This window comes from Marmota marmota, unplaced genomic scaffold (genome assembly GCF_001458135.2).
Source record: "Marmota marmota marmota unplaced genomic scaffold, marMar, whole genome shotgun sequence".
Classification (NCBI taxonomy): Eukaryota; Metazoa; Chordata; class Mammalia; order Rodentia; family Sciuridae; genus Marmota; species Marmota marmota.
Window position 1 is genome coordinate 27,922,459 of NW_026000019.1, and position 21,086 is coordinate 27,943,544.

The 21,086-nt window shown below is 41.0% G+C and overlaps 1 protein-coding gene across 1 annotated transcript; it reads left to right on the top strand.

Moving 5' to 3' along the window:
- Nucleotides 1–6,802: 6,802 nt before the first annotated feature.
- On the top strand, nucleotides 6,803–13,076 carry LOC107147567 (intelectin-1a-like). Its single transcript, XM_015492067.2, has 8 exons — nucleotides 6,803–6,856; nucleotides 7,022–7,085; nucleotides 8,565–8,666; nucleotides 9,760–10,007; nucleotides 10,333–10,491; nucleotides 11,182–11,302; nucleotides 12,300–12,403; nucleotides 12,817–13,076. Exons 2-8 carry the CDS (start codon nucleotides 7,028–7,030, stop codon nucleotides 12,967–12,969), a joined length of 945 nt encoding a protein of 314 aa, XP_015347553.1. The 5' UTR covers nucleotides 6,803–6,856; nucleotides 7,022–7,027; the 3' UTR covers nucleotides 12,970–13,076.
- The last annotated feature ends 8,010 nt before the right edge of the window (nucleotides 13,077–21,086 follow it).

Below are 21,086 nucleotides of genomic sequence, written 5' to 3' on the forward strand. Positions count from 1 at the left end.
CTTTTTGGTTTTTGAGACAGGAACTCTCCAAATTGCTTAGGGCCTCACTAGTTGCTGGGGCTGGTCTCAAACTTGTAATCCTCTTGCCTGAGTCTCCCAAATCTCTAGGATTACAGGCATAAGTTAATATTTTTAAATCGTTTTTAGTTCTAATCCTCCATCCATTTTTTGACTACATGACATTTTTTACATGTCTGTAATCATAAAATGAATGTAATTTTGCATTCTGCTTTTTCTTGATATGTGCCCCAAAATCATAAAACATTTTTCATGTTTCTACACATTCTTCATAATCATCATTTTTACCTGGACTTTTTTTTTTTTACCCCCAAACCATTGCCTGGCCTCTGTGCTTGTAGGCTGTTGGCACTAAAGCAGGTTGCATGGTGAGAAAAAAAACCTATTATTATTTTAATAGCTGCATAGTATTCCATTGGATTACATGCTCTAATTTAACAATTTCCTTGTTGTTGAGAACTTATACTCTTACAAATAATGCTACAATGAATATCTTTTATATTTATTTATATAACCTTTTGTTTCTGTTTAATTATTTCCTTAGGGTTTGTTCCCATGAGAGGATTAGCTGAACTTCAGGGAGTGAATGATTTTATGACCATTGAAACATGCCGCCGTTATGTGCTTCAGAAAAGGTTTTGACAACCAGTGGTCCATTAATTTACCTGTTTCCCAAAAGTTTCCTGCCTATGGCTTTATGTTTTGGTTTTGGTTTGTGTTTTTTGATTTTTTATTTTGCTACAAATTAATAAATGTAAAATGAATCCTCAACATAAATTCTACTTGTTATTTCCTGCTTTCTGCTTTCTGTCTTTTTGCCTAATAAAAACAGGCACTCCAGGGACCTAACACAGCAAACTGCCACCTAACTCTCAACTACCATGAGACCAACCTAGTAGGAATGTGAACTGCAGGATATCTTGATGGAAAAAAGCCTTATAGTCATAGAGAACAGGATGATCCCCTGCAGGATCCAACTGTAAAACAGGATTCAGAGATTCAAAGGGGAACCAGAGGCTATGGGTAAAGTAAGATCCTGCTATGAGTAAAACACTGTCAGGGATGAATGCAGTAACACACAAATTATTTTTCTTGTACAAGTTAAAAATATGCTTAATGGCCATCATCCTTAAATGCAGCAACATCAGTTTGCTAGTGCTGCCAGAACAAAATACAAAAGACTGAGTGACTTAGCTGAAATTTATTTTCTCACTGTTCTGGATGCCAGAAGTCCAAGATCCCAATGTTGGTGGTTTAGTTTCTGCTGAGGCCCGTTTCCTGGTTTGTGGATGGCCACCCTACTACAGTGCCCTCACAATGTTGACCCTTAGTCTGTATATGTGCCCCAACCTCCTCTTTTTATAAAGAGACCAAGCACATTGGATTAGCACCCACCACGATGACCTCATTTAACCTTAATTATATCTTTAAAGGGCCCTGTCACATTTGGAGATACTGGGGGCCTAGAACTTCCATATATTGTGACAGTGGTCCACTTTATGCTTTGAATATAGCCCTTGCTGCTTTGCTACTGCAATTAATTTTTAAAATGGACATGTGTTTTGCTCTTCTCCTTCCTAATCTCTCCCCTTCCGTAATCTCAGGGGAAACGGGATTACCTTTCTTCCTCTACCTAGACATCCTGGCTGCTGTGAGCTGAGCATCTTTCCCCTTCCACACCCCTCTGCCACGATGTTATGCCTCAGGCCCAGAGGAATGGAGCCAACTGACCCTGGACTGAACCTTTAAGTCCAAATAAACTTTTCCTCCTCTAAAATGTTCTTGTCAGGTCTCAGTCATAACAACAAAAACACACAATAATGCTTATAAAAGTATTGTGCCTAATTGAAAAAAGCAAAACCACTAAAATCAAAATAAATGCCCAATCATTGGAGAGTAGAAAAACGAATCATGATAAATTCGTACCACGGAATAGCAATAGCAATGAAAATGAATGGGTGACTTTGCCACCGCTTTAGAGGACAACTAGTTGTTTAATGTCATAAGGAAAAAGTATGCCTCAGAAAGCAACATGTAATATAATAGCACTTTTATATAATTCAAAAACAAAGAGATTTAAAAAGACATTCATTCACGTATGCAATATGTTGCATATATGTGTGGTCAATAAAAGTAACTTAAGCAATAAAACAATAAACACAAATTGGCATTATGGCAACACCTGAGGGGGAAATGAGGTGGAGTGATACAAAGGAGCACTGGGGTAGGTGTAGGTGACTGATAACGTTTTAGATCTTGGGTTATGTCACGGGTTATAAGTATCTATTGCATTATAAAGGAAAGGAAAAGGAGGCAGAGGCAGGAGGATCACAAGTTCAAAGCCGACCTCAGCAACTTGGTGAGGTCCTAAAAGCAATTTAGCAGGGCCCAGTCCCACAAATAAATAAATAGAGCTGAAGATTTAGCTCAGTGGTTAAGTACCACTGGGCTCAATACCCCACACGGGGCAAATAAATAAATAAATAGATTGAAGGCAGGCTGGAAGAGGAGCAGGGACAGAGAGGTTGAGGACTGACCTGGTTATCATATATCTCCGCTACTTGTTACAACTCTAAAGAATAACCACCAGGCACATGTAATCCCAGCTGCTTGGGAAGCTGATGCAAGAGAATCACAAGTTCAAGGCCAATCTCAGCAACTTAGTAAGACCCTGTCTCAGAATGAAATTTAAAAGGTTAAGGATGTAACTCAATAGTAGAGTGCTTGCCCAGAATGCCCTAGGTTCAATCCTCAAAAGAAAGAGCTGCACTTTATCTTTGAAGTTAAACAGAACTATGCAACTTGTTCTAACCAAGATTTGTGAAGAGAAATTATCATTTTAAGGCTGACAGCTCTGAGAGATGCAGGGCATCCGCCAACATAGTTTGAGACAGGGTCTCATTAAATTTCCCAGGTTGTCCTCCAACTAGAACTCCTCTTTTTTAACACTCCCCCACCAGTAGCTGTGACTACAGAAGGTGTGGGCCACCACCTTAAGCTATAAATCCATAATAGCTTTGACAGTGTGACAAGGGCACAGAATCTGATTACCTTAAGAGTTAGGCAAGTGATGACTTTTAGGTGGAAGGGAGAGGTTTATAGTCTAGAAGCATATGGGAAGTTCTTGAGGTGCTGACATTTCATTTCTTGAGCAGGATGATAATGATACAGGTATTTGCCTTGTAATATTCATTAAAGTGTGTGTGTGTGTGTGTGTGCAACAAACCTTTCTTTTTAAAAAATAACAAAGTATAACTAACTCACTAGAGACAGATGCTGGGCTGGAGTGAGGTGGGGGTGGAGGGAATTTCTTCCACATGCTTCTCTCTTGGTGCACATATATACATACTGTCAATTTTCTGTCTTGGGTACATTTTGAATTATTTTGATATGCACTGGCCATTGATGATGAATCTTAAGTCCATCAAATGCGATATTCTATCAAACCATCATCTAACCTTCTCTTCTTTGTTTTTGCAGTGCTAGGAATTGAGCCCAGGGCCTTGTGCATGTTTAGGCAAATACTCGAATTCTTTCCTATACCTATCAGCACTCCCTCACCTCCCAATAACTTTCAACTCATCACTACATACAACTTAGCTTCAAACCAGCCCCCTCCTGTACCCCAACATAGGTTATATTGTAAGTGGAAAGTGCATTTGGCTGCCATTGCTATCTCCTGCTATTTTTCTCCTCTGCCCTCAACGTGTCATTGCCAATGTTAAAATAGTCCTCACTGACCCTACAGTTATCCTCTTAACTCCTCTGATTCCTGTTTTCTGCAGCATATGGAAATTCAGTGATGGAGGAAGTTGAGCTAAAATACAAATAAGACCCAAAGTGGGGAAGAGAAAGAGTGGAGAGAGCAAGTGTCCAGCATCCACACAACCCCCCTGGCCACCAGCTACGGGCTCACTGTTGCTTCCAGATGTCTGAATAGTTCAACCCTAAAATCCCATCCTGATAGTCTATTTATAAGTAGTGAACATAAGAGAAGGCACTAAGATGCTTCAGCTGATGTGCAACAGAAACAAGCCACACTCAAATTGCAGATGCATAAGCAAAAGAAATGAATGCTGTTGTTTTAAGCCACTTCATTGTAGAGTGGATTGTTATGTAGCAATAAGTAACTGACACAACTCCCATGGTGTGGATTTTGACCTTGTTTGTCCAGCTGATACAAGAGGACAGGGATATTTTTAATGGGATTGTAGGGATGGTTTGCTTTACAAGGATCCATGTTGGCACAAGTGTGGAGAAGGGATTGAAGGGGGCCAATACTAGAGACAGAAGAGGGTTAGGTCCGAAATAGAGGCCAGAGAAAGCCTGTTTATATGATTCATCAGTGTTAATCACAAGCCCAGATGAATGGTTTTGGGCAATCTGGACAATTATTTTCTCACTTTTATTTGTTGAGTCGGAATGTAATGGCATTTGAAGACAGGGTTTTTAAAGAGGTAATTAAGTTAAAATAAGGTAATTAGGATGGACTCTAATCCAATTTGGCTAGTATACTTATAAGAAGAGGAAATTCGGACACAAAGAGAGACACCGGAAATGCACTGCACACAGAAATTGGACCATGTAAAGACACAGAGAGGTGGCTACTACAGCTAAGGAGAGAGGCCTCAGAAGGAATCAGACCTCAGAAGGAACTAGAGCTGGGCATGTGTACCTTCAACTTCTAGTCTCCAGTCCTGTGAGAAAATAGGTTGGCATTGTTTAGAGCATCAGTCTGAGCGTGGGTAAAGGAAGCCCCATGGAACTAGTGCCACATGTGACCATCTCAGGCCAATGAGACATTAGGAACAGGAAGCTGGGGGACTCTGGAGAAAGCTTGCTCTCTCCTGAAAAGGAGCCACAGGAAAAGATGAGCCCTCCTCCCTCGGCTTGTAGGTAATGCCTGGAATACCAGTCGCCATCTTGAACTCAGTCGTAGGATGAAGCCTGCCTAGTGGAGAGAAGCTAATGAGTCAGTTAAGCATAAATCCTACCCTCTTTCTAGATTTTTTACTTCATTAAGTGATATATTTACTTTTTGTTTAAGCCACTTTGAGATGGGGTTTCTATTAATCACTACTGAATGTGTCCTAAATGATCGAGACCTTAACTAAATGAGTATCAAGGGAAGTGGGATTTGGAGGAGGTGGCATGGGGAACCAATTGCAGAGGAAGTAGGAGGTACAATCAGTGGGACAAAGTCACTGACTGGATGCTGGGGGTTAGAAGGGATAATGTCCCTCAAACCGGTCTTCCATTTTCCTAGACTCTTAGGTTCAATCAATCAATTGTAGACTATTCCATGCTGTGTGTACTAATAAAGATGGGAGGTAAAATGATACTAAAGATGTCAAAATATGAAAAAATACATCTCAGAATTAATTTAAAAAGAACTAAAAGAAGTATATATTTTCTGTGTGTGTGTGCACACAGTTTTTCTGGGTTTATTTAAGTACAAATGAACTACACACATGAGTCTCCTATTCATTTCCTTCACTGTGCAGCCTGGCATTGGAGCTGGTGACTCTGAGGGCCAGTAGGGTTTCTTTTTTCACGATGGCTCTGAGGTTCGTGGAGGAAATACTGTGAGCAATCTCAGCACCATAAGACTCCTTGCTCAGTAGCAGCATTTCCAGATTTTTGACACTGGGGACCGGGAACTTCCAGAAGCCACTGGAAGCATGGGCTTTTCTTCCTTGTTGCTCCCATAACCAATGTTGGGATCAATCTGTGGCCCTTGAATCTTCTCTGTACCCAGTTGTGGCTATCTATTGTTTATGTGTTTATGTGGTTTTTATTGGTTATACTTTTGACATATCAGCCTGACTAGAGCTGAATGAGCTTCTTGTTCCTCTTTTTGATGACCTTGGACTTCGTGAGAGGTCTGAGACTGTGATAATGCTGAGCAGGAGATTGCTGGTACCACTGCAGGCAGTGCAAGGAGGGGAGAGGGGCAGAAGTGGGCATTCCTTCATGGGCACTGTTTTATTTTATTCTCTCAATATCTCTGAGTGTTTTGTACAAATCTATACTTCGGACTTAAAAAGATAAAAAATAGTAGCTTAATCAAAGAGAGGTTCACAGTCTTTTCCTATGGGTTGCAATGTTATCAGTACTGTAATGAATTAGGGATGTGATGTCACTGAGGAGGAGCCGATCACTTCTATTATAAGCTGATGGGATTTGGATAACATTAGGACAGGAATGATATAGGAGCTTTGACGCATCAAAAGTTTTTTGGGTTTTTTTAACGAATTTAATCCCAAGACTAGTTTGTTGCAAAATGAGAAAATTAACAACCAAATAACAAAACTTTGTATGGAACTACATTTATTGGAGCTAAAGACTTCTACTGATTCTGAAATGGTACCTTTCCTCTTTCATTGTTAAAGTTTCCTTTTTCTATGAAATGATGATGATACTAGATATTTAATAGGAGAAAAAGTTTTTACTTAGCAGGAAAGAAAGGCACAAAGAAAACCCCAAATCAACACCAACTCTTGAGAGTCTCCCCTATTTTTTTTTTTTTAAATACACAGGGCCATGAAATCCACAAATCTAGGAACAATGCCTTGCATAGGAAATGAGCTTGACTATTTGTCCTGCTAATTCCATCATCATCACTGAATATCTTTCCTGTCATAACCAGAGGCCTCACCTCCTTGGGCATCATGCCAGGGGAGGGTGAGTCTGGAGACCTGGGCTGTGCCCCTGTGCTTTCTCCATAAAGGGCTCAGCTGTCACCTCTCATTAGGAGCCTCTGCAGAGAAAGATCCAGTCTCCACTCAGCTGGCAACTTCAGCTCCTGGCCCTGTGTTGGCAGAGGGGTTTGCTTTCTGTGAGTTTGGGGAGCCCTTATTTTAGCTCAGGTCTGGTTTAGTTTCCAGAGTTGTGTGGAGTTTAAAAAAAAAAAAAGGCAAGGGAACTTTGAGTCTTTGTAAGGAGACAGGAATAAAGAAAAAAAGACAATCAAGACAGTGACTTTCATCTTGGTTTTTTTTAGGCTACCATGACCCAACTCGGCTTCCTTCTGTTTCTCATTGTGGCCAGCAGAGGATGCAGTGCTGGTGAGTCTCCCTGTCAGGGGCCCAGTCCCCCAGCTCACCTGCACACAGCTTTCAAAGAAATCACACTATGCAGGGTTGCTTCCAGGAAGGAGACTCTCCTGAGCCAGAGATGACGTCTTTGAGATGCACAGGGGCCACCTTGTTGCTGATTTCTGGCCTCTGGAGGGATCTGGTCTCTAGCAGTGAGAGTATTGCTAAGATATGACACATCCTGGGTCTGGTTCTTTGTCTCTGTGTGGTCCTGTGGGGACCCTTGTAAGAAAGGTGTCCTCTCTTCACCATTTCCCACTAACATGGCCTGCAGTAACCTTGGTAATTGTGTGGTATACCCTGTGCCCAGAGAATGTTCTCTTTATAGTCTTCTCCCTATAAGAATAGCAATGGCATTTTAAAATCTGTATTTCTTTTAATTGTTATTTATCTATTCATTTTTAAAAGGCAAACACCTGTTTCTTTCCAGAGTACTGTGGATTGAACCCAGGTCCCTCTACCACTGACCCACATCACCAGCATGTTTTATTATTTTTTTATTTTGAGATAAGGTCTCACTAAGTCACCCAGATCACAGGTGTTTACCCCCATGCCTGGCTGAGAAAAGCATGTTTCTACATATTATCTCACTTGATCTTTACAAAAATACTAGTTATTAGCTTCATCTTAGGTAGACGGTAACTGAGGCTCAGGTGTGGCAAGTAGAACCCAAGGACTCTGCCCTGGAAGCCTGAGCTACTTAGGCCTGAATCCCTCTGACTTGAAAGCCTGTGATGCTTCCACCCCTCCAGACTTTTAGAATGGTTTGCAGAGTTGACACTCATGTACAAGGTTCTTCATTCTGTGCCCCTGCTGGTCTCCTGGCTAGAGTCTCAGCTCTGTCACCTCACCCTCTGCCTCAACCACATTAAGCTACCTATTTCCTCCTCAAGCCGGGCTTTGCTTCATTCTTTTCTCCAGGTCTTTGCACATGTTTTTCTCCTGCCTTGAATTCTCTTTTCTTTCTTCCAACTGATGAATCATGTCTATTCTCTCAGAGTACACTGTAGTGTCACCAGAACTAGAAAGCCTCTGTCACTAAGTCATCCTACCCCAGACTACCCCCGACTCCCTTCAGACTTTTCTATTCTCATCTCAGAGTCTTTCTCTTGTTCTCCTGAGTTTATCCTTCATTCCTTTTAATAGAATTTTCTGTTGGTTTTGGCAACTCCCTCTAGAGGTAAGTTCCTGGGGATGTTGAATTTCTTTGAATGCCGAGTGCCCAGGGCAGGGCTTGGCCCAGCACGAGGTCGTGTGGAGGGAGGGAGGTAAACCTGTGCTGGATGCTGGCTCAGATGGGCTGATGGATGATGCTGGATAGCTCAGGGTCTTTCAATCCAGGCAGCGAGGCTCTGCCACAGAGGTGGAGTGAGTTGGGGATTAGTGGCAAGGGAAGGCTGGGTTTTGTGTCAAAGCAGCAAAGAGAATGAAACTCTGCATATTCTCTAGCTGTGAGCAATGCTGTTTCCAAGGCATGGACCTGGTCATCATTGTCTCCATCTCTGCCTAGAAGCTGCAAAGAAATCAAAGAGAAGTACTTTGGTGCAAATGGTGAGTAAGGAGCCCTATCAGGATTTTGTCTTTGGTGAATTTTTTTTTTTTTAGCTTTTTAAAGTTCTTTTTTGGTACTGGGGATTGAACCTGGGACACTTTACCACTAAGCTACATCCTAAGCCCTACCCCCCTCACCTTTTTGAGACAAGGTCTGTCTATGTTGCTGAGGCTGGCCTGATCCTTCTGCCTCAGCCTCCTAAATTACTGGGATCACAGGTGTGTGCCACTGCACCCAACTGTTTTTTTGTTTTGTTTTGTTTTGGGTTTTAGTTTAAATAAATGTGGTAAAAAGTATATACTATATATAGGATAAGCTTTGTCATTTTAACCAGTTTTAAGTGTACACTTCAATGGCATGAATTACTTTCTCAGGGCTATGCAATCACTACCACTATCCATCTCAAGAAAATTTTCATTATTCCAAACACAAATTCTATGTTCATTAAGTAATGAACCCGTATTCTGCCTTCCTGAAGGCCCATGTAGCTGCTGTTGTACTTTCTGTCTCTATGAATTTGCCTATTTTAGTTTCTTCATGTAAATAGAATCATAAGGTAACTGTACTTTACATCTGGTTGCTTCCACTTAGCATAGTGTTTTCAAAGTTTATACATATAGCGTGAATAACTAATTGCTTTCTATCACTTGTGTATAGATACATATGTCAATATATGCACAATATAGATTGTATGTGATGTGTGTATACACACTATTTTATTTTTCTGTTGAGTACGTCAGTTATTTCTATGAGTCCTGTGACTAATCCTGCAATAAATGTTTAGTGTTTGAATCCTATTTTTAATTCCTTTGGGCATGTACTATAAGTGGAATTGCTGGATCATATGAAAATTCTGTGCTTAATTCTGAGAGGAACGTTGCTGAGAGCTTGGATAATTCTGTGTTCTGCCTCAGTCAGTAGGTTGTGTTATTCAAACGTGGGGGTGTTCCACTACACCCAGGGATGCATAGTGACAGGACTCAGAAGAGGAGCCCTTAGGCCATGTTTCTAGTTCCCAGAGCTGTCCTGGTCATGGCACTGAGATGGCATGAGCTCCCATACAGGGAGGCTCGGGGCTGGTTCTCTCCACAGATGGCCTGTATCTCCTCCGGGCCAAGAATGGTGCCATCTACCAGACCTTCTGTGACATGACCTCTGCGGGTGGTGGCTGGACCCTGGTGGCCAGTGTGCACGAGAACAACATGGCTGGGAAGTGCACGGTGGGCGATCGGTGGTCCAGCCAGCAGGGCAACAGAGCAGACTACCCAGAGGGGGACGGCAACTGGGCCAATTACAACACCTTCGGGTCTGCAGAGGCGGCCACCAGTGACGACTACAAGGTGGGTGCCACTGGGAAAGGGTGAGGACCTGAGTGTGGCTGGGCCACAGCATGCAGGAGGTGGGTTGGGAGGGGGGCTGTGGACATGGGGCTGGAGCAGAAGAGAGAAACAGTCACATGCCTCGCATCCCAGCTTCCTCCCACAAGGCCATGAGGCAGTGGGGTGGTGGTGGGGGCATGATCTGCTGGAGGTGGGTATGTGTGAGCACAGCTGGCCATCTGTCCCCCTGGAGCCCAGAGCTGTCATCTCAGCTGAGGGAGCCCATGTGTGTCTTTTGCCCCTGTGGGACCTGGGCTGGTCAGTCTCAGTGTTGGTTGCTTTCCAGAACCCTGGCTACTATGACATCCAGGCTGCAGACCTGGGCATCTGGCATGTGCCCAACAAGAGCCCCATGCAGAACTGGCGGAACAGCTCTCTGCTGAGGTACCGCACCAGAACTGGCTTCTTCCAGCATCTGGAACATAATCTGTTTGGCCTCTACCAGGTACACAGGGCTGCGGGCTGGGACTGGCTGTCCTGGCTGTAGAGAGAGGCAGGTGTGTGAGGTTGGGCAGGAAGCACCTTTCCATGGCCCTTTCATGTCCCCTCATCCTAATTTGCTGATGGCTTCTGACCCACTTTCCTCAGAAATTCTGAGCCAGATGACTCATAATGGCAATGTGGGGGGAACATGGGAGGAATGGAGGAACCTTAGATAGGGCAAAGGGGAGGGAGGGGCTCGGGGGTAGGAATGATGGTGGAATAGTTAGACATCATTTCCCTAAGAACATGTATGAAGACACGAATGGTGTGAAAATACTTTGTGTACAATCAGCGACTTGAAAAATTGTGCTCTATATGTATAATATGAAATGACTTTCATTCTGCCATCATGTATAACAAATTAGAATAAATAAATATTTTAATAAAGAAAAAAATAAATTCTGAGCCAAAGAAGATAAGAGACCCAGGAGAGAGTAGATTTGGGGCAGGGAGAGGGAGAGAGGGAGAGAGGGAGGGCACCAGTTGGCCTGGTTGTAGGAGAAAAGCAAAAAGGAAAGATTCTTATTTTGCCTGGTTTTGAAATAATCTCATTTACTGAGAAAACATTGCTTTCTCTTAATGAATGATAGTAACCCCCCAAACCAAAACTGTTGTCCTTATCCAATGATTTTGTTGTTGTTGTTTCTTGTAGAAATACCCAGTGAAATATGGAATAGGAAAGTGTTGGACTGACAATGGTCCGGCGATACCTGTGGTCTACGATTTTGGTGATGCTCAGAAAACTGCAGCATATTACTCACCCAATGGCCGGAGTGAGTTCTTAATGCTCCTTGAACTCTTCATAGCAAAGATGATAAATTCAGTTATGATAGGAGGTTACTTATTAACACAGCTCATTCTCTTCAATGAATGTTACATGTATTGTCACATTTAATTTGCGCAACTACCCTTGAGGACTATTATGACCCCCATTTTATGAATCAGAAACCTGAAGCACTGAGAGGTTCAGGAACCTACCTGAGATCACAGTGCACAGGCAGGAGAGTCAGCATGTGGGCTGGGGAAGCTTGGCTCCAGATTCTGTTCCTAGCGACCCCATTATCAACCCCTCAGCAACTTATTGAGACCAAGATTCACATATAAAGGGCAAATGGTGAGAATTTTAGTTCTATTGTGAAGGGTAAATATTTATTTAATGTTCATCTAAGTTTGGGGGCATCTCCTTTGTTAGGTTGAGCCCTATTCTATAAAGTTCAAAGCTGTTGTAAATATATCTAAGATTTAAAATTTTAAGATAAAAGAGAAGCCAGACATCCTAGTGTCTGTCTATAATCCCAGATGCTCAGGTGGCTGAAGCAGGAGGATTGAAAGTTTGAAGCCAACCTGGGCAACTTAGTGAGACCTTGTCTCATAGAGACAGAGAGAGAAAGAGAGAGAGAGAGAGAGAGAGAGAGAGAGAGAGAGAGAAAGAGAGGGAGAGGGAGAGGGAGAGGGAGAGAGAGAGAGGGCGAGGGGAGAAATTATTTGCTGCAACAAGCCTTTTTACGTGTTTGTTTGTGATTCCCCAATATTGTTGAATTTCTCCATACAAGTCCTGGTGAACAGAGACCCTGTCTGAGAACCAGTTCTTGAGTTCTGGGGTTGGGAAAAGGTTGGTGAAGTTTGGGGCTGGGATGCACCAGTCATTGACCACAGTTGTGCTGGCCTCCACTCTTGAGCCTCAGCCTGGCATCCACACTCTCTGGGCAGCCTAAAGGAAGCTATTTCTGGCATCCTCCTTGAGTGCTGTTTTCTGCATCTCATTTTCAGAGGAATTCACTGCAGGATTTGTCCAGTTCAGAGTATTTAATAATGAGAGAGCAGCCAATGCCTTGTGTGCCGGAATGAGGGTCACCGGGTGTAACACTGAATTTGTGAGTCTTTGTGGGGACCAAAGGTGCTTGGGAATGAGGCAGTGTGTGTGTGTGTGTGTGTGTAAGAGTGTGGTGTGAGCATGTGGGGGGGTGTGACTTCCCTTCCTCCTTGCTGAGTCAGACAATCTATACGGGAGAGGGAGATGTGCCCCCTCCTAGGGAGCAGCACTTAAGGAATTCGTGAAGGAAGAGTCCAGCCAGGGAATCCAAGAGCAGATGTTCATAAAAGTTGCAGGAAAGTCAGGAGGAGATGGTGTGTCACTAAGCTAAGGGTTGAGAAGTCTATGGGAGAAGATCAACACTGCCCATAGAGAATGGATGGGGACCACAGATCCCTCTGGATTTGGCCATTATTACCTTTGGGCTCACCAGCAGCCCTCTCATCACCACCTCCTCCTCTCCTTGTTTCCTAGCACTGCATTGGTGGAGGAGGATTCTTCCCAGAGGGTAATCCCAGGCAATGTGGAGACTTCTCTGCTTTTGACTGGAATGGACATGGAACTCATGTTGGTTACAGCAGCAGCCGGGAGATAACAGAGGCAGCTGTGCTTCTCTTCTATCGTTGAGAACTTCCTACTACAGGACCCAGAGCTCTTCTCCCAGGGATGCGGTCCCAAGGATGGAGAACCACTTGCTAGTAGCCGAGGAAAGAAAAATAAATCATATTAATTCATGCATTGATGTTTGTTGGTTGGCTTCGTGACACTGTGTCCCTATGTTGATCAAGAACAACTTAGAGGAGGGAACGTTTATTTTGGGCTCATGGTTTCAGAGATTCAGTCCATGGTGGATCAAGTCCATTGCTCTGGGCCCCAGGTGAGGCAGAACATCTAGGTGTGGAGGAGGGGAGTTACTCTACTCATGGCAGCCAGGAAGGAGGTAGAGAGAGAGAAAAGACAAGAGGAAAGGAGAGAGAAGAGAGTGGGCTGGGGCCTCAAGGAACTTCTAGGACATACTCCCAGTGACCCCCTTCTCCACCATGCCCGACCTGCCTCCAGTTACTTGCCCAGTCAAATTAGGATGAACTGATTGGGTTACAATGCCCATAATTCAATTATTTCACCTCTGAATATTCCTGAATTAACATGGGATCTTCATATCTAAACCACAAGTGTTTTATGAATTCTTTTCATGTAGGCAGTGAGCACTGTTGGAGATTTCAAAAGACAGTCAATGCCTCTGAACAATTCTACACCAAACACTTTGTGCTTGGAATGTTAGGGCTTAGGAATCCTGACAGGGGAATATGCCATCCCCCAAAGCTCTTCAGGTCACTCTCTCTTTAAAATAGCCAGAAGAGTAAAGGGCAGGGAGGAGGCTTTTTGTCCTGCTCCTTCTTAACTTATCCATATGGATGCTCAGTTTGCATCCTCTACTTGAAACACCTAAAGAAGAAAATAGTCTTTGTGGGGTGGATGAGGGTGCAGCAAAGAAGGAAGAGACACCCAACATCCATATCTGGTGTCTGACAGCCTTGGTGGTGGGTGTTCTCCTTAGGGAAGGATGGTGCTGGCAGAGTCTTCTAGGGTAGTGGCTAACCCTCCTGGGATCCCATCTTCAGGGCCTTGTTCAAAGGGGGCCAAGTGACCCAATCATCCCCACTGGGTTATCAGTACAGGTGGGACGGGATGACATCAGTACTGGCCCTCGATTAAATGTTAGGCATTTTAAAAGGGGGGGCGGGGGCTTTATTGGAATTTATAACTGGATATTCAAAGCAGATCAGGGACTCTGGAGATTGGATATAATAAAATAAGGAAGTAATCCACAGAGGGACACCTGGGCTGGAGGCCCTAGCCAGAGCACTCCCTCTGTGAGCAAAGTGGAGGGATAAAGGAATTAAAGGAACTGCACTTTCAGGAGCCCTGAGGTGTGTCTGGGTATGGAGTGTTTAGAGATCACGGACATTGCCTGGTTAAAATGCACAATATCCTTGTACGGGGAAGAAGCTGCCATCTCTCGAGGCAGCTTGCAGAAGACAAGGGAAGCAACGATTTTGCAGCCACTGTGTGGGGTCTGGCACCTGAGGGAGCTGATTCCTGGCAAACCCGGGATGGGCCTGAAATACAGGTGCAGTTAACACTCGCTGCACGACAAAGAATGCACTTAAGTGACCAGCAGAAAATCAAATATGGAGAGAGGTTTACACAGGGAACAACTGGTCCTGAAAACCCACCCAGCTCTACCCCTGCCCCTCCAACTTGGCTGCTTGCAGGACAGGCTGGAGGTGAGGTTCTGGTCATGAATTCAGAAGGGCAGGGACAGGAGAGATTGAGTTTGGAGATTGAACCCAAGACCAGGAAATATCGGGGTGGGAGGTGACACAGTGGACTTAGAATTGAGTCCACTCCACCGCAAAAGTGGAATCCAGGGGAGATCCCTGGGGTACGGTCTTCCAGAGTGCTCTGGCAATTCCTGGGCCCTGAAGGTGCATGGGTTTAAAATCCCCAGACCAATTGATATTCAGTGAAGAGCCTGGATCCTACATAAACCTAAACCCTGCCTCCAGGAATCCCACCTATAGGATTACCTCTCCCACTCCAGCAATCCAGTGGGTGGAGGCATCACGCTCCAGATGACCCCACCTAAAACTACTGAGAACAGAATCTGAGAACATTCTGTCCTCTAACAGAATTCTTTAACTTTGCATTGAGATTTTCTCTCTCTTTTTTTTTCTTTTCTCTGTTTAATTCTGACCCTAATGATATGTGAACATTTATACATACTCATATTTGTTTTTTCTCATTTCTAGCATTTTTTAAGCCAGTTATTTTATAGAACCCTTTTAATAGAAACTAGGATGTTTGAAGGTATATTTTAGTTTCTCTTTTTAAAAATTTTTTTGTTATTTTTTAAGTTTAAAAATTTTTTCCTTTATATACATATTTTTTCTCTTACCTGTTTCCCTTGATTCTCTCTCTCTCTATTCTTCTGCTAATGGCCAATATCTATGTTCTCTCTTCCACTCCTCTTTTAATTTTTTACTTCTATCTTCTCTCCTTCTCCCTCATAACCGTTACATCCTATGTCATTTATGTTTTCTCCCTATTCTCACCTTATGAAATTGTAAACTCTTTTGAAAATGTGCTGTTTTTTTATTGTAGGCAATAACTAATCCCATCATTGCCTTTCATTGTGATAATTAACATTGTTACAGTAGGAACTATTTGGTTTAATTCTGTATATTGTTTGCATTGGTGGTTGTTGTTTTTTGTTTCCCCCTAAACAGTGAGGTACTGGAAACCTTCAGGGAAACTCTAAGTCCATGGGGAAGAAACTCTACTGCCTCAAAGCCATATGTTAGATGAGAAGATACACAAACAACATGAAAAAGCAAGGGAACAAATCACCTCAAACAAACCAAGATACTCTAATAACAGAATACCACAGTGGAAGAAATATCAGAGAAGGAGTTTAGAATGTACATAGTTAAACTGATCTGTGAAGTAAAGGAGATATAAGAAGTGAAATTAAAGAGAAACTACAGGAAGTGAAATATCACTTCAATAAAGAGATAGAAATTCTGAAAAAAACTAGCAGAAATCTTTGAAATGAAGGAATCAATTGACCAAATCAAAAATTTAATTAAAAGCATCACAAACAGACTAGATTACTTGGAAGACAGAGTTTCAGGCAATGAAGACAAAAGATATAATCTTGGAAACAAAGTTGACCATGAAGAAAAGATGTTAAAAGACCATGGATAGAACTTCCAAGAAATATGGGATAACCCAAAAAGACCTGTGGGAGACCAACCTTGCACACGACTGGCTGGGTGCTGAGGCGCTCAGTCACAGAAATGTGGCAGAGCTTTCCCCACCCTTCTTGGGTTCGAGGGACTGGACAGTGTCTTATGCATGGGTGTGTCTTGCTACAGCCCCATGGGTGGAGCTATGCTCACCTGTTCCTTTGTAATAATACCCCTTGCCCTGTTTGGGATAGAATGTTCCATGGAAACACCTTTTGTGTGTCCCCTTCTCTTACTGTGCCCTTGGGTGTGGCCTTCCTAGATGCCAGTCAACCTGCTGACAGCAGACATCATGAAGCTAGACTCAGCCCCCTGAAACCTGACCCCTTGCCTCATTTGAATAGCTTCTCCTCAATAAAAGGTGTCAGCACTTGCTATCTCTCTCTCTCTTCCTGCGGACCCTTAAGGTCAGAGGGGCCATCACAGTGACCCCAAAGAAAAAGGTATTTCTGTCTTTTCTGTAGTTATTTCATGCAGCCCAATTAGCCCAGTTCAACTGGAGTGACCCCTGAGTGTTTTAGTCATGAATGAAACCCAGAAAAGACCAAATTTACAATTTATTGGGTTAGATAAAGGTTCAGAGATATAAATAAAAAGAATGCACACTTCAATGAAATAATATCAGAAAATTTTCCAAGCCTAAAGAATGCAATGGAAAATCAAATACAGAAGGCTCATAGGACCCCAAATATAAGAAATTAAAACAGATCACACCAAGGCACATTATTATGGAAATGCCTAACATACAGAATAAGGATCAAATTTTAAAGGTTGCTAGTGAAAAATGACAGGTAATATTTAGAAAGAAACCATTGTGGATCTCAGATATTTGTTTCAGCCAGACCCTCAAAGCAAGGAGGTCTTGGAATAATATAATACCAACCTCTGCAAGAAAATGGATATCAACCAAGAATTCTATATCCAACAACATTAAGCTTCAGAACTGATGATGAAATAAAGACCTTTCATGATAAACATGGCTAGAAAGTCTATACTACAAAACATACTCAATCAGATATTTCATGAAGAAGAAATGAATACAAGCAAAGGGAGGAACTACACTAAAAGAGCAGTGAATAAATGGAGAAATTAATTCAAATTAAAAACTAGAAATAAGCCAAAATTACCAGTAATAAAAATTGTATCTCAATAATATGGCCTTAACTCATTAATCAAAAGATGTAGACTGGAAGATTGGATTATAAAACAAGACCAATATGCTGTCTCCAAGAGACTCATTTCATGGGCAATGACATCCACAGGCAGATGGTGAAAGGATGGGAAAAATATATCACTCACATGGATCTTATTATACAATGGGTTTCTATCCTTATATAAGATAAAGTGGACTACAAGCCAAAGTTAACTAGAAGGGACAAAGAAGGACATTTTGTACTGCTTAACAGAATTATATATCAACAAGATACAACAATTGTAAATATTTATGCCCCAAACAGTGGAGCATCTATGTACATCAAACAAACCCTCTCAATTTCAAGAAGCAAATAGACCACAACACGAAAACACTGGGTGACTTTACCACACCTCTTGCACCACTGGATAGATCTTCCAAACAAAAACTAAATAAAGAAGCTTTTGAACTAAAAAAAATAATTAATAATTCAGACTAAATAGACATATATAGAATACTTCATCAACTAAAAAAGAACAATTAATAATTCAGACTAAATAGACATATATAGAATATTTCATCAATCAGTGACTGAATATGCTTTCTTCTCAATAGTACATGGATCCTTCTCTAAAAGAGACCATGTCTTGGGTCACAAAGCAACTTTTAGCAAATACAAAAAAAATAGACATAATACCTTGCATCTTATCAGATCATAAAAGAATGAAATTATAAATCAAAAATAGAATAAAAAATAGATGCTACTCTAACACCTGGAGACTAAATAATACACTATTGAATGATGAATGAATATCAGGAGAAATCAGGGATAAAGTTTTAAAAATTATAGATGTAAATTAGAATAGTGATACAACATATCAAAATCTCTGAGACACCATGAAGGCAGTTCTAAGAGGAAAGTTCATTGCATTGAGTTCATTCATTAAAAGAATAGAAAAGTCAGCAGTTCTAAGAGGAAAGTTCATTGCATTGAGTTCATTCATTAAAAGAATAGAAAAGTCAACAAATAAATAACCTAAAATTACAGCCCAAATCCCTAGAAAAAGAACAAATCAACATCAAAATCAGTAGAAGACAGGAAATAATTAAAATCAGAGCTGAAATCAATGAAATTGAAACAAAAGAAACAATCCAAAAAATTGACAATACAAAAAGTTGGTTCTTTAAAAAAAATCAATAAAATTGATAAACCCTAGCCAAGATAACAAAGAGAGAGAGAGAAAACTTAACTTAAAATTTACAATGAAAATAGAAATATCACAATAGACACTACTGAAATACACATGATAAATCAGAACCTATTTTGAAAATTTATACTCCAACAAAATAGAAAATCTTGAAGACATTAACAAATTTCTAGAAACATATGATCTACACAAATGGAATCAGATATAAACAGATCAATTTAACGCAATGAAATTAATGATTGCCTTCCAAAGCCTACCAAGAAAAAAAGCCCAGGAGCAGATGGATTCTCAGCTGAGTTCTACAAGACCTTCACAGAAGAACTAATGCTAATCCTCCTCAAATTATTCTATGAAATAGAAAAATAGGGAACCCTTCCAAACAAATTCTGTTTTGCTAACTATCAACCTGCTAGCAAACCCAGACAAGACACATCAAGGAAAGAAAACTTCAGACCAATATCCCTGATGAACATAGATGCAAAAATTTTTAATAAAATACTGGAAAATCACATATGGAAACATATTAAAAAGATATTGCACCATGATCAAGTTGGGTTCATCTCAGGGATGCAAGGTTGGTTCAACATACGGAAATCAATAAATGTAATTCATTATATCAATAGACTTAAATGCAAGAAGCATAAGATTATCTCAATATAAGCCGAAAAACCTTTTGACAAAATACAGCACCCCTTTATGTTCAGAAAATTAGAAAAACTAGGGATAATAGGAACATATCTCAATATTTTAAAAGCTATATATCCTAAACCTAAGGCCAACATCATTCCAAATTGAGAAAGATTGGAAGCACTCTCTCTAAAAACTGGAACAAGATAGGGATGCCCTCTTTCACCACTTCTGTCAAGATAGTTCTGGAAACTCTAGCCAGAGCAATTAGAAGAAAGAAATTAAAAGAATACGAATAGGAAAAGAAGAACTCAAACTATCCTTATTTTCTGATGACATGATTCTATATTTAAAAGACTCAAAAATCTCCACCATAAAACTTCTAGAATTCACAAATAAATTCAGCAAAGTGGCAGGATATAAAATTAATACCCATATTGATATTATTGTAATTGATTACCCATAAATCAATTGCATTCTTTATATCCATGATGAACCCACTGAAAGAGAAATTAGGAAAACTATCCCATTCACAATAGCCTCAAAGAAAATAAAATATTTGGGAATCAATATATCAAAAGAGGCAAAAGACCTCTACAATAAAAACTGCAGAACACTAAAGAAAGAAATTGAAGAAGACCTTAGAAGATGGAAAGATCTCCCTTGTTCTTGGATAGGCAGAATTAACATTGTCAAAATGGCCATACTACCAAAAGTGCTATACAGATTTAATGCAATTCTTATTAAGGCTCCAATGATGTTCTTCATAGAAATAGAAAAGGCAGTCATGAAGTTGGAAAAATAAGAGACCCAAAATAGCCAAAGCAATCCTTAGGAAGAACAGTAAGCAGCAGGCATCATAGTGCCAGACCTTAAACTATATTACAGAGCCATACTAACAAAAATGGTTTGGTATTTGCACCAAAACAGACACATAACCCAATGGTACAGAATAGAAGACAAAGAGACAAACCAACATAAATTCAGTTATCTCATATTACACAAAGTCTACATAAACATGCATTGGATAAAAGACAGTCTATTCAACAAATGGTGCTGGGAAAATGGAAATTCATATACAATAAATGAAATTAGATCCATATATCTCACCCAGAACAAAATTTAACTTAATGTGGACCAAGGATCTAGGCATTAGATTACAGACCCTGTGTCTACTAGAAGAAAAAATAGGCCCACACCTCCATCATGATGGCTTAGTAACTGAATTCCTCAGCAAGATTCCTAAAGTACAAGAAGTAAAATCAAGAATTGGTTGTGTCAAACCAAAAAGCTTCTTCACAGCAAAGGAAACAATCAAGAATATGAATAGAGAGCCTGCAGAATGGAAGAAAATCTTTGCCATCTGCACCTAAGATAGAGCATAATCTCCAGGATAGATAAAGAACTCAAAAAACTTAGCAGCAAATAACCCAATCAATAAATGGACAAAGGAACTGAACACACTTGACAGAAGAAGAAATATGATCAGTCAACAAATATACGAAAATAAAATGTTCAATATCACTAGCAATTAGAGAAATGCAAATAAAACTCCACTGAGATTTCATCTCACTCCAATCAGAATGGCAATAATCAAGAATACAAGTAATAATAGATGCAGGCAAGGATGTGGGGGGAAACATCACACATTGCTGGTGAGACTGCAAATTGGTGCAACCACTCTGGAAAGGAGTATGGATTTTCCTCAGAAAACTTGGAATGAAATCACCATTTGACCCAGTTATTCCACCCCTTGGCAAATACCCAAAGGACTTAAAATCAGCATACTGTAGTTACATGGCCACATCAATGTTCATAGCAGCTCAGTTCACAATAGCCAAGCTATGGATCCAACCTAGACGTCCTTCAACAGATGAATGGATCAACAAAATGTGGTACATATACACAATGAAATATTAATTATGGGAAGAATAAAATTATGGCATTTGCCAGTAAATGAATGACACT

Excerpts from the sequence above, each read along its gene's own strand:
- LOC107147567 (XM_015492067.2), top strand. The coding sequence starts at position 7,028 with ATGACCCAACTCGGCTTCCTTCTGTTTCTCATTGTGGCCAGCAGAGGA. Across the intron at positions 8,667-9,759 it reads GAAGTACTTTGGTGCAAATG|ATGGCCTGTATCTCCTCCGG; the intron begins GTGAGTAAGGAG and ends TTCTCTCCACAG. Across the intron at positions 10,008-10,332 it reads CCACCAGTGACGACTACAAG|AACCCTGGCTACTATGACAT; the intron begins GTGGGTGCCACT and ends GTTGCTTTCCAG.